Consider the following 17,396-nt stretch of genomic DNA (forward strand, 5'->3'; position numbering starts at 1 on the left):
AGAGGGAAGTGAAGGTAGGGCAAAGCAATTTTGGACAGCAAGAGAACACAGGTTATTTGTGAAGTAGAGTAACAACTCCCTGTAGTAACTATGAAATTAGCACCGGTTGTAGGTTTTTCTCGCGCCGCATTCAGCGGCTAGGTGGAAGGACAGCCAGGGACAGCTATGTTTAAAACACACTGAGACTCCAGGGTGACTACGACAGAGGGAGAGCAGATGAAGGAGCTGCTTTAATTACAAGGCAGCAGATGCTAATGACAGGCTCTGAGAAGTTGAATTCCCCGTGCAATAGGAGTGTTTATTAAATGTCTGATAAATAACACAGATCTGAAATCGAGCTTAATCGCTTCCTAGAAGAGCAAGTTTCTTCCGCGTGCGTCAAAGCATCCTTGGCAGAATAGAGAAATTATCTTTTATGTCCAGGATTTCATTGTAACTTTTGTAGAGTGTCTAAAAATCGCCCCTGGCGATGAGGAACCACTCAATGCATGTTAGTTTCAGTTCCGCTTTCCAAGCAGTTTCTTTTCCTCCTTCAGTGACTCAACAACCATTTCTTCGACAGTCTGTGCCAGGCACTGTACAGAGGGCTAGAGATAAAATAACAAGGCAAAATGGGACCTGCTCTGGCAGCATATCTGGGAACACAGATATCATACAAGTAACTACACTTAAGTTCAGTCATGATAAACACTATAAAGTGTTATACTTACATAAAATAGAGATGCTGGAATTCGATTTTCAAACTTTCAGTTAAACTTTTGTAAAAATGTTGCAAGAATCAGAAGTTTAACATTCTGATTTATCCTGAGTATGAAAAATACTAACTCAAAGTAAAAATCTAAAACGTAAGAAAAATCTGTTCACATAGAAGAGGCCAATAGAATTGGAAAACACTGTTACATTCATTCCAAAAATAGGCGGAACTGTCCACTCTGCTAGATTCAGATGTATTTCTGAGAGTTGGGCTCAATGTTACAATTCCTTAAGAAATATTTCTTAAACTTGAACTTTAGGCCAGGCATTGTGCTAAGTGATGAAAAAGGGAAAAGCAGCCCCTAGCATGGGGAGGCTGGCCTGCTACCAGCGAGGCCTTTGGTGTTCCCCTGTTGAACATAAACTGAATCTCACAGAACATCACTACTAGGCAAGGTTGCTCTGTGACCCTGATGAAATGAGACAAACAGATTAAGACCTCTTCATGATTTCGTCTAAGGATGGACAAAAAGCCACAGTGCAAAGCACAAATTCCAAACATTCCCCCTCTCCCCCCAATACTAGTCACTGCTGCTTTTTACCAGTTACAACTTTAACTTTGCTTCATTCTTCCCACCTTCTAAACAAGATCCAATCATAAAATTACCCCACTTCCTGAGAGAATCTAAATCCAAAGCCAACTCTTGCTTCCTTGAACTCTTCCAAATTACCTGAGTCCAAATCCTATTAATGAAGTCCTTTCAGTGCCGATTGCAATACCCTCACTGATTCCCCATTGTGTGTGCTCTGGTTTCAACAAGCAATAAACCCCATTTTGTTCAACTCCTACTCGTCCTTGTGGTTTTGGGTTAGGTGGCATTACCAGCGGAACATATGCATTATGTTATTTAATCCTCACAGCGATTTCTTGAAACAGGTGGTATTATACATCTATTTTACACATGAGACACAGAGCTGTTAAGTAACATCCCCAAGATCACACAGCTAGAAAGTGGTACCAGAATTAGATTCCAGGTTTGATTCCAGAGATTCCTTGATAAATTCCCAGATAATGACCCTCAATTGTTAGAAAGCTAGTCTTTCAGTTAAAGGGCAAAGCCATTTTCTACACCTCCATTCCTTCTATCTTACCTATTTAGTCTTACTGCTAGAATAATGAGTTATGGAACAAAGGAATTATGACCTGTTAGCTTTACAAGTTAAGACACTAACAATGGAGCTTATTTTGGCTGATTTCACAGTCAGAATGAGTATTATCAATAACAGATTGATCGGGACCATTCATTTTCCAAAAATCTCTCAACAGCTTCAGGTTGGAGTTAAAATTTCAGCATGATATACGTCTCATCCTTCCCTTCTGGCCTTCCCTTGATGCCTCCTCGTAATTTATTAATTTAACATGTAATTACTACATACCAGACCATTTTTCCCTATTTTCCCATCATGGAGAACGCCATTTTTGTTGCTGGCAGTGTGTGTGTGTTTGTAGTTGGCACACAATGTTGTATGAGTTCCGGCTGTACAATGTTGTGATTCTACAACTCTGTATGTGATGCTATGTTCACAAGTGCAGCTACCATCTGTCACCATACAATGCTACTACAATACCACTAACTTCATTTTCTGTGCTGGATCTTTCATCCCAGTGACTTATTCATTCCTTAACTGGAAGCCTGTACCTCCCACTCCCCTTCACCGATTGTGCCCATCCCCCCACCTCCGTCCCCTCTGGCAACTATTTGTTCCCTATATTTCTCAGAACCAACCCCTCAGTTTTTTAATGCACCATATTTATATCCGTCTCTGCACATGTCCATTAAGTTTCCACTGATTCTTCAAAATCACCTTTACTATCTCTCCTGCAGACTTCACTGAACTTCCCACCCAATACAAAGTGTATTGCCCTTTGGTAGCCCTGCCATGCCATGTAATTCCCTTGGCTGTTACCGTATCACATTACATGCTTACTCCTCCAGCCTCAACTCTTCAGAAGCAGAGAGATGTTATTTCCTTTAATATCCTTTGCCCTTGGTACAATGTCTGAGAATGGGCCAAGCTTAATACGTCGTTTGAAACCTTTCTTCATCAAACCAATTTAAAGTAGGACTCTATTAAGGAGAACAATTTTCATTAGTAACATATTTCTAGCTCTGTTACCTGCAAATCTACATTAATCATTTAGTAAACTGTGGATTAGCCACAGTGAAGGGCAATTGGTTTTCAGACGACTTTCTGAAGATCTACTGTGGATCGGAAGATAACTTGTTAGCTTGATTTTTTTGTCTCACTCAGGAAGGGAAGTTCAACAGGTCTTTAGGTTACAGCAATGTCATCTCTTAGAAGTACCCTTCAACACTTTTCTAAATGCATGTGTTTTTTTGTTTTTTAAGATTTTATTTGAGAGAGCGCGCGCGCACATGCACAAGTGAAGGGGAGGGACAAAGGGAGAGGGAGAAGCAGACCCCCAGCTGAGAAGGGATGATGACCTCAGCGGAAGGCAGATGCTTACAACTGAGCCACGCAGGCGCCCTTCAATACACCTTTTTAAAGAAGTCGTCATCTGCTATTCCAGGCCACAACTTACATGATTTGGGGGCACTGTCATAATAAATCTCTTTGGTAACTAGTAGGAAAAGAAATACTAATAACAAAAACAAAACAAACTTCACATTATGTAAGGATTACTTTATGGAAGCATACTGAAGAGAATGAAAACTAGCAATTTCTTTTATGCCTTCTGAATTCTGAGCTGATGCAAAAAGAAATGATGAAGGTATTCTTTAAAGCTGAAGCTATAGTTGGAAGAAACAAAGTCATATAGTGTGAAATAAATGAGATAACTTATTTTGTCTACTTAAGTGTAATGGACAATCCCATGAAGAAAAGTATACTAACAGGGCAACTTTTAATAGTAGATTTAACATATTGAGCTGGACTCCTTTGCTTTAAGAAAAAAAGATTCGGTAATCATCTATTTTTAAACTGTTAAAATTGGAGTCAAAGAAAACACACTTAAAGTGGCATTAAAATGACAATAATAAATTTGTAAAATATGTTTCCCTCTTTTGTTTTTGAGAAAAAGGTATCTTTGAAAGGCAATTTTGTGAGTAGATGGGTTTGCTGCAATAGTAATTCTAACTTATTTATTTTTGACATTCCCTTGGATTTGTTTTCAAAACTTCAACAATTAGATCTAGCAGTTTCAAAAAGTTCAAAGCCTTAAACCTTTTCATGTCGAAGAAAGCAAAATAAGCATTTTGTCAAAACAAACATGAAAATAAAACTCAAATTGTGAAATCCAAATGTTATTCCAAGGCAGAATGACTACTATCTTTGGCCAACACTTCCAATTATTTAAAAACAAAAATCATTTTTTATTTTATTCCTTCTGTTTTAAACTGTATCAATATTCCCCCAATTAATTTTAGATGTACTATTTAAGTATCTAGGTTTCAACATTGCCAGCTTCTGTACGTCATCTTCCTGTTTAATTAAAAACATTCTCCGGTTGATTTTGAATGAGTTAATGAATTTCATTTGTGATCTTAATACAAATTCATCCCAAGAATGCAACTGTGATGAGTAAATCAGAGTAGTTTAATGGCAGAACCACAGAGATAACCAAGAAATTCTTCATGTTTACCCATTCATGCCTGAAAATGTTGCATTCAGTTACAACACATGGAAAGCCCAGTGATAGGGGGCTCCACACTGCTGGAAGGAGACAGAGTTAATAAAGACAACTGTCAGAGCTCAGTAATACTACAACATCAAAAGGCTGTATTCTTCACTGATGGCCGCTTCTTCAAGAAGAGAACTCCAAACTATGTTAAGTTTCTGAGAATGCTCCAAGCATTCAAAGGAAAAGCACTTTCATAAAAGTAAATACTTAATTCTGTGATTTTTAAAGTTTATAGTTCTACCAAAAATATATCTAAAACTGATATGTTTTTCTTAAGCTGCTATATTTTCAAACTACACAAGAACAAGTTCTTAAATGAGAGATTCTGGTTAAAGGGCTTTCAGTTTTTAGATGCTGTAACTTCCTGCAACTGAATAGTTAACACACTTTAAATTCATATGATACATGATTTTCTTCTTCAATCACAACCTAGAGCCATAATGCCATTATTACTGATGCCAATAACTAAAACTAGGGCCTTTCCTGTCATTTCTCAGGCACCTGCCTGTCAATTACCCTCAACCGGCAGCCTGCTGGACAGCCAGCTCCTTGAGTTCTCAGTTCCAACATTCCCATTCATTACATCAGCCAGCCACTATTTCCTCAACCCTTTCAAATTCCTTCTAACTTCACAGAACTTCCCAGAGTACATGTTTAAAAGAATGACAAACTGAAGTTGAATAATTCTAATCTCTAGGGAATATTGTCAAACATTCCGTTTTTATATTGTCACTCATTATCAAGACAGTTGATTGCTATCCATGTGGATGCAGAACTAGAGTGGCAAGTCTGTGGAGAATTGCTTTACTACATAGCTGAGCAATGATGCTCGGACTACACTTCATTATCCCCAAGCATTTGTTACATAAGGGAACATTACATGGAGTTTATGTGCATAGATCTATAGAAAATGTAAAGTGGGGTTCACTGAAATTAATGTTGCTACACATTACAGTTAGCTCACACTTTAAAATAAAAAGGGAAATTAATGGTAAGGAAACAGGATATAGTCAAGTTAGCATTACGTTATTCACTGTTTGCTTGGAAAATGCAATGAGAACACACACATACAAATCAGTATTTGTAGACCTGCCTTTGTAATTTAAAATGTTAATGAAATGTAAATTTTTTCAATACAAAATTCATGAATGTTCATCTCTAAGCTACATTGTGTCCAACCTTGCTGGAGTCCTTTTTTTATTTTATTAGTACCAAAAGTCCCTCATTGTCCATTTCTCTTCCATCTCACCACCACCAAAGAAAATACACTTGACATCAAATCACAACCAGAATGGTGGCAGTAAAACATAAAATAATTTTAATTTAGAAAACAACACACCCCTTGCATTTTTTGTAACAAAATCAAGTTTTTGGGTTCCAAGCTATTCATCATGAAGAGAATGTGTTTAATTTGATGTGAAGTTGGCTACCCAGCAGTCTAGTCAGGCCGTAGAATGTTTAACTCAGGGCCTGGTAGGCTGCCAGCCATTCTAAATGTTTTCACACGGACCAGCAATAAATAATTAAACGTCTAAGTCACAGTTCTCAGGTTGGGCAGTAGATAAAGCTAAAAGTTCCTCACTTCTGGAGATAAGAAATTTGGGGAATTTTTTGGGGTCCAACAATTTGCTTTAGGTGATCCTCTTTCAGTTACACAATCAATTTTGTAATGCTTTCTGGATTTCAAATAATTACTTTTAGGGTTTTTTTTTTTTTTAATCACTAAGTTTGCAAAAAAGACTCTATGGCATTTATTGCAGGAAAGACCCCACATTTGTGAACTAGAGATCATACGACTGGGGTTTTAGTCCTGGTGCTGTCACTAACCATCTAGGAGTGCAGACAAGTGACAGACTTCCTAGGTCGTAAGGTTAGAAAAGGAAGGGACAGTGTCTTACCGTAATTGAGAATATTTTCCAAAACACACAAGCTCTCCTGTCCTCTCCCCCCAATTCCAATAGGGGTGGGAGTAGAGTCATGTATATTTGAAAAAAACAAAAACACTCCCAGTTGATTCTAATGCATACTCCCATAGGGCACATCTGGGGGTTTCTTCCAGCTCTGAAATCCCACATTTTTAAACAATGGATGTGGACTATGGCTAAAGAGCAAGACCCACTACTGACAGAATTGGAAAAGAGGATAGTGCTTTTCTACACACATCCTTTCTTCAAAGCTCTTTTTCCAGCCGCAATGTTGATTATTTTGATAGTATTTACAAGCATGCCAGGCATTTATAAATAACCTAACTCATCTTTGCCCTAAGCAGTGATACAGAACAAATACCAATCAAGGCAGAGTGGTTGATTTCTTACACTTGCATTCTTTTACAAAACTACCCTCCAGCAGGTAGTAGTATATTACATACAGAAGACTAACTATGAAGAGCTGGTTTATCAGTTTATAAATCTTAGAATATTTCTGGTAAATTTTACCTATATATGCAAAGTAATTTCACAAAAGTTTTGGCACATGTTGGATGCTCAAACTATACTGCTTATTTTTTGCCTACATGAACAGGTTTGTCTACTTCTTCAGGTCGGGCTGTCCAAGCATATGAATTCTAAAGTTTAAAGTAATGTAGAAGTCACTTTCAATGGATTAATACCAATTTGGGGAGGGGGGAAGCTCTCAATATATAATACAAAAATACTATGTTTCTCACTTCTCATTACCTTTCACCTATAATTAATTCTTACCTATTTTCCTCATTCTTACAAATTCTCAATTTTAGGATTACAGCATGGAAGAATGGTAGCATTAATATAGAAGCCATTGACAAATACAGTCAGATATGCCAGGCTGAAGATATAAGTTCATCCCTATACTTTTCAGCTTTAGTCTTTTAAGCTATAGGTAATTAATTTTAAAAGCTTTAAAAATATTACAGGGAAAAAAACACACCCAGGAATATGGGTATACCAAGATTTTGGAATGTAAGACAAAAATTCTTACCAGATTTAGTCTGGAAATTAAGATTTTATCTATGAAGCATAGTAGTTGACAAGCATCTTTTGTGAAAACCATCTAATGAAAAGGTACTATAAATACAGGAATTAAGGATTTCCTTTTCAGATGTTCCTTATAAATTTCATATTTCCCACTGGTAGCAGAATGCCTTTGGAATTTATGCTTCTTGCCCATATCATTCAACATTAAAGAACTATTAGAGTTTTTACTGATGTAATTGTTTTGATAGAAACAGTCATTTCTTGTCTCCAAATAATGCAGGCTTGTCCTTTTAACACTTGAGATACTTCCCTTGTGATCAATTTTAAATTTGCTCAGACTTATGTAGCAATTTTTCTTCATAGTTTCCATATTATTTTTAACATTTCTAATTTAGCATGTCTAAAATTTCTTCAACTTGTATCAGTGCAGTATTTGTGATTACAAAACAGAGCAAAGCCATATGCGTTAATAGCAGACTGTCAGAATAATGTAAACCACTGAAAGTGTATGTATGGTTGTGCCGCGAAGGTGTTCCTCAGCACCTTCAACGTACTGCCACCTAAGCAAATCACTTCACTGGTTCACGACATGCCTACTTGCATTCTCCTTCCCCTCAGAACATTTGAGTTTTATAGTGAAGAGAGTCTTTGAAGTCTAGAATAGGACACCAAGTAAGGGGCATATAACTAAAACCTTCAATCTGATAATGTAGTTAACATCCTTAGCACCTAGTGACATACCAACAACAAAATTTGAATACGCTCCTCCTCACAACCCAAAAGAACTGGTTCATCCATAGCACTTCTTTTAAGGGACAACGACGACGTCACACCTAAGGTCCTAAGGTGTAGAAAGTATAGCCTCAGTCATGCGCTAGGAAGAATTCAAAAAGGGATTCCGGGGGTGAGAGGGAACCATCTTTGCCACTTGAGGAGGAGTTTCTCACTTTTTTTAAGGGCCCTATATTAGTCAATGAGGTCATCTACGGTATGCAGCCTGGGGTCCAAAAAGTGGGTGGTCTTTGAAGAGGGAGGTGCTCACTCACTCTACCTCTGGCCAGAGCCAGTTCCTGCAGCTGGACCGAAGGCAGCCCACAGACTACACTCGGCACATTTCTTCATTTCTCACTTGAGTGCCCTTCTTTAGTTCCCTTTCAACTGCCCACTTTATATCGGCTTCATTACACCACCGCTCCATTTGTAATGTAAATTGGGAAACTCGGGGAAGTTTTTCTTTTGGCCTTGTCTACGGAAGAATACGGAGAGGTATTCAAAACGTATTAACACAAATCAATGGCACCAATAAAAGCAAAATCTCCTTAGCAACATAATCTTGATTGCAAAAGGAGAACTGAGAGCATTTAGCAGAACAGTGGCCCACATGGAATACGCATTTGTCTGGAAGAATCCAGCACAAAGCCTAAAAGAGAGATTTTGAAAAAATCCAAAATTAACTCACAGGGAACAGTTACTCTTTTTTTCAAAAGTACACAATTGGCTACATTAAATCTATCGTGTGCTTTTGGCTCAGCAACATTGTATCACACCACTTTGCAAACTGAAATTACAACACCCTGCATGCTTCACATGAGTTACAGGGTGTTTTTTGTTTGTTTTGTTTTTTGAGGTTTTTTTTTCTTTCTTTCTTGATTTCTTTAGTAAAGCAAACAAAAAAGTCTCAAGAAATATTCATCTCACACACAATGGAAAGAAAATTGAATGGCTATCTAACAATATCTAAGACTGTAGGTACAAAAGGTTGGGCTATCCTTTTAGGCTTTCTGTGCTGGGTTCTAAGATAGTAACGCCTGCCAGCGGTAATGGCATTTTTGCTTAGGTCTCCGTTTGTGAAAAAGGAAACTGAATACACTTCTGAGAACTCTCATATTTTTCTCATCAGAATGAAAATAAGGAGTGACTGAAAGAACAGGAATTCAGAAAATAAGGAATCAATTCTTTCAAAACTACAATATTGAGATGATTCGAGGAAACAATCCACAAACACAAAATTTCCCTCTTAGTTTTTAAATGTTTCAAATAGAATTGTCCTTTTGTATTTTAACTAAAGTAATCCAGGTGATGGGGATGAAAGCATCTTTACTGCCTAAGATCAACTGAGTTACAATTTATCTTAGAATGAAGTGTGTGTGTGTGCGTGTGTGTATGCACATACATGTATTTTTTCCCATATGTGTGGAATTATTTCTTAAAGGTTTGCCCTAGAATCTGGTTCAACCAAGTAAAACAAAAAAGTAAAAGTGTGTATGACAAGTATTTATTTGAAACAATACAACAGATGAACTTTAAATACTGCTAAATATGTGTATTTATAGTAGTGATCAGAATTATTTCTGCCTCCCACTGAAAGCTTAAAAACCAATGCTAAGCCTAAATAAGATAATTGAGAACCCCATTTTAAAAGCCGTATTGGCTTTTAAAATTTAGGGACAACTCAAATAAGATCTTTGGTGAAAAAAGATAATATGTAAGTTGTACCTTTTCTCTACTTTCTTCTATGTGCAAGTTTATGAACACATAAATACAAAAGTTTCTTTATTATGCATGGTTCCTAAACTCATATTCATGATGTCAATTATTTTACTCCCAGATATTTGTACAGATCATATATACAGATGAAGTATTTGTATGTGTATTCATTCATATGGTCATTTCAACAGACATCATTAGTTTGGCCAATTTCTTTTAAAGTGATTTGATCTCTAAGCACCAGGCTCTCTTTTCCAACTTCATCTAAATTGGCTTAAAATTTTATTTAATGTAGTATAGTCTTTAAAGAACAAATGCTGTAAATTAGCCCACATTTTAGTTTCAAGCAGAGAATCACGTACTGAAGTCACACATTACAACCAACTCACTTAACAACAAAAACTCAACTAGCCAAAGCAAGCAAGTAAAAAAAAAAAAAAAAAAAAAAGTCCCCTGGCTCAAATTAGAAATCCATTTGTTTACTAGAAAAACCCTGTCAATTAGGACTTGATTTTATAAGACTAAATATACTACAACCAACATGGGACCAAGAACCAAACCACTTTAAATATAACCCATCTACATATTTCTTCACAATTATGAAGGCCAAAAAATTTTTATCTAAACCCCATTTTGTTTTAACACAGATGTTTGACAATGGTGTTAATTTCCTAAGAATGAAAGAAAAATATGATATATACCTTTTAAGATTCAACTATATATTTTACAAAAGTCATTTTCATTTTTTAAAATGTTACTAGACTTACCTGAATGTAACTAGAATTACCTGAAAACATAATAGGGACCCTGATCTTGGGTCTGCCTAACTGCTCCCCTACCGTAAGTTTCTGATTATTTTATTTGAAAACTTTCCATGCTTATTAAGGATATAGGAATAAATTCCTAAAATCCTTTATTTAGTGTTTTTTAAAAAACTGTCACACTTACATTATAAAAGATAAATAAAAGAATACTTTATTCAAGGTAGCCTCCCGTTATCTTCTCGAAGGACAGGATAGCAGAGGAAAACTCTATCTAGAACAATATTTTTTCTTTAAAAAAAAAGTTCCATTGTAATACATAAAGACGATATAAAAGGAAGCATAAAGCTCTGTGCAATTCCCCACCATTGCATAATTTTGCCCCTTATAAACCAAAGTGTAGGGTAACAATGCAGTTATTTCTCTCAGCCAGTAGATTTCAGCACACTGCTTTCCAATCAGGTCTACCTTGCTTCCACTGCCAGCTTCATAATGCTTAACTCTTCTGAGAGGACAAAATGTCATTCATTAGCTCCAACAAATGTAAAAAGAAAGAGAGACTTTAAAAGAGCTGTGATAACTTCAGTTAAAACAAACTCCTGTTTATGAAGACTTCATGGCAATGCAATGAGATTATTGTAATTACCTAATTAAATAAGCTGCTACTAGAAGAGAAAGAAGGAGGTGGTCTTTTATTAGTGCAAAAGGTTTCTTGAGGGAACAGAATGCTTGTTCCTTCTTGAACATTTTAAATCCATATAGAATTTATGTCAAGAAAGAACTAGAACCAGTTATACTAAATTACGAACCAGCAGGAAAGATAACAGGAGAGGAAATCTGCAGTTTGAGAATGTATTATGGTCCAATAGAGTAGCCAAAACACTGATCCGTTACTTGTCTTCTCTTAAAGTCTGGTTGACTTTCTTTAAAAACAAATACATACAATTTTGGCTTATCTGCCAAAATTAAGAATGCCTGGTATGATGAGTTTACTGAAATATTTCTGAGATAAAGAGCTGAGAAAGCGATACACTATCCTTCATAAAGAGAAAAAAGCAGTCAACTCTCAAATTCAGAGCATCATGTTTATGAAGTAGAGATGCTATTTAAAGGGGGGGGCATGATTTTGCTTAAGTATCTGAAATGTAACTACGTCTTACAGGGTATTAGAAAGAAACTTTTCTCAAGTATTGTACTTAATGTATATGTGATCTTTAAACATGCAAATCATTACAATAAATAAATAAATAAATAAATAAATAAATAAATAAAGTACTCTAATTTTAAATGCAAAATTTGATAGTAACTCAGGTTTCTGCTGACTCTGTAAGTAGTCAAGAAAGCTACTTGTTCATTTCTTTTATATAGGACTAAATAACAGCAAAATGACTTAAAATATGAGGTAGTCATAGTATCTTCCTTTTGTGAAAAAAGATAAATGCAAAGAAGCCAAGTAATTTGATGATTTTGTAGAACATCAGAAACAACTTCAAAATCAGGATTAGCATTCTGAATTTCTATTTTCAGTATTGTCTATTAAGGCTACAAACAACCGCTGTTGTTCAATTTACCATTGTGGGAGGAAGGGGAATATTGCTCCCTAGTACACAGAATTATGATTAATAATATAAACAACATTTAGGTTTCCCTTACATTACTATCTAAACATCTTTGTAAAAGTACAGAACAAGGTAACTCAAGTTTTAAAGAAAAATCACCTTCACATCTCAACTTATATAAAAGGCATGTTCCTAAAAATAACATAAAGTTGGTTATTATATCTAAAAGTATATTTAACACAACTATTATTAATAGTTTGGTTTATTTGGTTTAGGATTGGCCTTGAGCCTATTCTTTCTGCCATAATAGTAGATATAAATCAGCTTTCTTCAGAAATGGTGGTTTGAGAAGCCCCACATGCAACCATCCTATTATTCTTTCCCTGCAAAGTCTGGACCAATAGGGTCTGTTGATAAGGAAAATACCAATTGCACCACTGCTCCAATGGGAAATTTGACTTTAGAAACTTTTAAAATGCAAGTGCCACCTTAGCAGAATGAAGTGTCACCCATTAATCACTTAATGTGACTAACTCACTTTAACTGGCCTTCTAAACACCAAGCTAAGAATGCAAAAAAATTACCATTTGTACTGCAAGCTCTGGGGAAGGAAAACAAAAGGCAATGGTGAACTATGTCCGCATCTGGATGAAGACTCTGGACATCAGGAGGGCAGCAAAAGGACCCACACTGCTTCAGTAGGATCGGAGGAAAGAGGGTTCCAGGACTAGATGTTGGAACTCAGTCAAAGACAGGTTTAAACCAATTGTACTTCTGATTTAGTACTACTGACCAACACTTGAGCCAAATCAAATATATACAGTGAAAATCAGGCATGCAGCTAAACATTATAATTGTGAAGCAGAATACCATAAAAGTTAAAACAGTCTATGTACATAATGTTATGTAAGACTACTGTAGTTTGAACGCATGCAACTGTGGATCCAGCTGTACATGTCACTATTAATACTCTTTTATAACCCAAGATTGATATGGAATGTTGTCAAAGTTTTATACAGTTTGCCTGTGTCTACTAATATAAAGAAGCAATTAGAGGTCGTCTACAAATAACACTGAAAACACAGCCATGGAGAAAGTTGTAGTTCTTCCTGATTTAAAACGTTCAATTATAAAAGTAGTTTTTCTAGTAAGAAAAGGAAATTATTGCTGACTATTAAAGGTTTGAACACTTCTTGATTTTAGGCCAAAATTACATGTTTATATTTCAAATGAATGGAACCTAGTCATTAAAGAGTCTTAATAAAGCATCTGATGACCATTTTATATAGGTAAGGTGACCCTCTTGTGAGCAGGGCCAGTATCTGCCTTAGAAGCTAAACGTGTCACTTGAATTTTACTTATAGCCTTTAGGTTCTAGAGTATATATATGTATTTTAAAGATTTTATTTATTTGACAGATAATAGTGTATTAAAATAAAAGCTTTGGAAAAGTAAATGTTTCTACACAAGAATGATGGATTACCTGTAAAATGCCAATAATATATAAAAGATTGTAAGTTATTCACTTAGCCTATGCAAAATCTATATGCTAGATTTTCTGCCAATGATACCTTTTCTTGGCCAGTTTTAAAAGTACCTATGGTTCATGTCTCACAAACTTTAAGTTAGAAAACAGGAACTGAAGAACAATTATCATTTTAAGTACTTCCTTTGGACTAATGTTCACACAACATAGGCATCTCTGACATTTCTAATTTCCAGCAACATGGGCACTTAGATTCATGAATCAAGAAAGAATAAGCCAGAGGGCTTACTGGGGGCTACTAATAAAAGCCCAAACATGGAAATCTAACTGCTCAAGGCATAACTGGCTAATGGTAATGCCACATATTAAGCATTCATGGTTCTTTTCTATATACACACTGGAAATATAAGAGTGCACATTTCTCAGGACCTCAAAGCAACTGCCATGCCTCTCAAAATCAGAAAAGCTTTAAAAGGATTCCTATACCTAAATACTATCAACTGTAAAAATTATCTTACGTTAAAATATTCTTATGGGAATAATTTTTAAATTAAAATTTCCAGAAAACTAGGAACAGGAGAAAAAAATTATGTTGAAAAAGGGACAGTTCTTCCTATAAAGCTGATCAATACAGTACTCTACAAATTTACAGAATTTTAGATATAGAACACTGTGTTGCAGAGCCTACAGAGTTATATTTTTCTGCTCTTTCTGAATCCTGAGGCAGATTTAGCCTTCTCCAGACAACAATTGTTCACACTGAAACCATATAGGAATACTCGTTTTTGTAATAGCATTATCTTTTAGTTCTACTACTTTAAGGTGGTAGGACATACCCTGGACACAAGGTCAATAAAGTGAGAGGGGTCTGAATTATTTGTACTTTGAACTCTTCATAGGAAAAGTGGTTTATAAATTCAAGTTGTTAAGTGTTTTGGGGGGCAATGGAAATAAATCTCAGCTGAAAAAAAAAACCAACCCTAATTTTTAAGATAGTTCCTAATGTCCAATATAGGATATAGGATTTAAGATACTAGAATCCAACTATTCAAATTTATATAGAATTACAGTACTTTGGAGGAGTACAGAGAAATACTTTTAAAAAATACAGGTATATAAATTAATGAAACTGGTATTTAAAATATTTAATACAAGGAGAAAAGATATTGTATAGTGGTACCAATTCTTAATACAAATTAGTAAGCATAGTTTATATAATAATTTCAAAAGTTATTCACATTATTGCTAGATACCACAGTTGTATGGAACAAGTTCTTGACACACATTAAAACTTTTATAATTTCAGGTCTATAAAAACAAAACTTTACACATAGGCCATTCAGAAATTTAGAAAGTTTTAAAATGCATGGAGATATGTACAACAAAAGGAAGGAAAAAATATGTATGTTTGTATATATTTAAAAGAAACAAGCTAATCTGATTAAACTTATATGTCACATTCTCAATCAAAAAAGTATACATAACTGGACTGAAAGCAAACTAGTGGATAAAAACAGTACTAAATATGTCCTCCATTTCTTAGTAATAATCTCTTCTAAATATCAATGGGTATTAAACACCAGCTTACTTTTAATTCTACAACTTTTGCTTTCTTTCAAAAACCTTTCAGAAACATACATCCATTCTACAATTATGTTAGATTGGGAGAAATATTTCCCTTAGAAATTTTTAAAAGGAGTATTTCCATACTTTTCTATATAAGATTTGATAAACAATAAAAAATAATGCAAGTAAGGCCATTATTATCATCTTGATCAAAAATATACACAGATTGTAATGCTACTATATTTTGTGATCCTGAGCTCTAGTAACCATTAGGTGCATGCATACCATTCATTATTTGTCTATTCTAATAAAAATAATTTAATCCTGCATTACTACCTCTGAAGACAGAAATACTATCAAAAATTTTTGATAGGTCTTCATAATGTTACAAATATTTCTGCTGTAAACAGAGCATTAGGAATTGTATGGGAAAGGGTATGTTAGGTTCCAAAAAGCTATTAAAGAAAACTTACTATTTTAAAATAATAACTTTTAAATTTTAAAAGGAAGAAAAATAATACAAAGAGTGTGCTTGCTAGAATAGATAAGTAGAGCCTTACAAAAGTGTTCTTCTATATTATGGAATTAATAAATAAAGGACTGTGTGTACCTTGGTGATAAAATAAAAAAGGCTGGCCACTTTTTATGCTAATTTCAAATGTATTTTTTCGATAATACAAAAAAAGTAATCCTTGAAAATCAGAATACATAACAGAAAAGAGCACAATAACTTAAGTATTAAACATCTGTATGAAATAACTTGCAAAGTTTGACAAAAATGCACACTTAGAACATGCGGTTATTTAAAAAAAAACAAAAACAGAAAAAAACACCACACGATTCTGTAGAACCAATGTTATGTCACCACCAGGAGAGCACCAAGCAAGGCACCATTGGAAAGACAACATACTTGGAAAGTCTCTATAAATAAAGTAAATGCTAATCTGGTCGAAAAATCGGTGTCTTTGGTAAAAATTCTATGAGGATGACCTGTAGAAGGAGAAAAAAAAGTTTTAAAAATATTTAAATAAATTTTTATCTTAAACAAATTTCCGTTCTATGCCATCACTTACAGCAATTTTGACAGTGCCCCTGAAGGAGAATGCATGCAGGGGTGAATGACGAAGGGAGCCAGAGCCAGCATTTCTTAAGAACTGACTGCATAACAAGTGTCTCATACTCTGTGGATCTATTTAATCCTAAGAACTTCTCCATGAGGCAAGTATTATTACCCTCATTTTACAGATGAGGACACTGATGATCCAAGTAAGTATAACACCACGCACTTTGGGGTCAATATTTGAACAAAGAACTACCCTAACTCCAAAGCCTTGCCCTTTCTACTGCACCATGTGGTTATAACCAACCCAATGTTTATTTCTTTGGTCTTCCTCCTTTTTATCTCACCCAATTCCATGGGTCTTTGGGTTCTAGATTTGCTCTCACTTTACCCTACCATGATATGTAATCTCTTGATAAAGGGTCCTTTATCTCTAATTTTTTTAAAAAGTTCTTCTCTTCTTAGGTCAGCAATATTAAAGACTAAATTTGTTCGAAAGGACCTTTTACTATGAAACGAAAAGAAAACCAATAAAAACAAAACACATTAACACAGAAAAACACAAGGTGAACAGAGCTAATTTTTATTCCAAACTTGAATTGCCTTAAACGACAATCAATTCTTTCCCTTGTTCCAACTCTGTATGAAACTGATGCTAAACAAAACATTATTTGAACAGTTTCCAAGTTTGGTGAACTCCTCATTTTTCTATCAGAAACTTGTCCTGATATAACCTCCAGGTTTGGACACTCTTCTACATTTAGCCAAATGAGCCAGAAACTTTCATTTTCACTCTTCAATTCTCCTGATTTTTGATCTGCCTCAATAAAGAAGGCTCTTCTACACACAGCTCAAAAATACTTCTCTCCTACTTTAGTTATCCTGTACTAAGCCTTTGGTGCCACCCTTTGCCACTCTTCTGACCTGGTATTTGCCAACAAAATGTTCACTGGTTTCCGACAGCTTTTTATTTGAGCTAGATTCCCGTTTCTCAGTTTCCTCATATAATAAATAAAGGGATTGGGCTAGATGACAAAATTCACTGCAGCTCTAAAATTTGATGATTAAACTACCTGATTTGATGTTTAAACTACTTATGAGTCAACATTCAATAAACACTTCTATATTTC

At 35.0% G+C, this 17,396-nt stretch overlaps 1 protein-coding gene across 5 annotated transcripts in view; it reads right to left on the reverse strand.

Annotated features, from left to right (window-relative positions):
- Positions 1 to 272: 272 nt before the first annotated feature.
- Positions 273 to 17,396, reverse strand: part of CHIC2 (cysteine rich hydrophobic domain 2) — an 85,904-nt gene continuing 68,780 nt past the window's right edge. For 4 of the 5 annotated variants that reach the window (XM_073891685.1, XM_073891686.1, XM_025887348.2 and 1 more), the window contains one exon: positions 273 to 16,196. In XM_073891685.1, coding sequence (XP_073747786.1) covers positions 16,146 to 16,196 — 51 coding nt within the window. In that variant the 3' untranslated portion in view covers positions 273 to 16,145. The remainder of the gene's footprint in view (positions 16,197 to 17,396) is intronic. The other variant, XR_012377915.1, reaches the window with a different exon arrangement.

The sequence above is a fragment of the Callorhinus ursinus genome, unplaced genomic scaffold (genome assembly GCF_003265705.2).
Source record: "Callorhinus ursinus isolate GAN/ISIS: 27379988/994484 unplaced genomic scaffold, GSC_fseal_2.0 scaffold4, whole genome shotgun sequence".
In the NCBI taxonomy this organism is placed as follows: domain Eukaryota; kingdom Metazoa; phylum Chordata; class Mammalia; order Carnivora; family Otariidae; genus Callorhinus; species Callorhinus ursinus.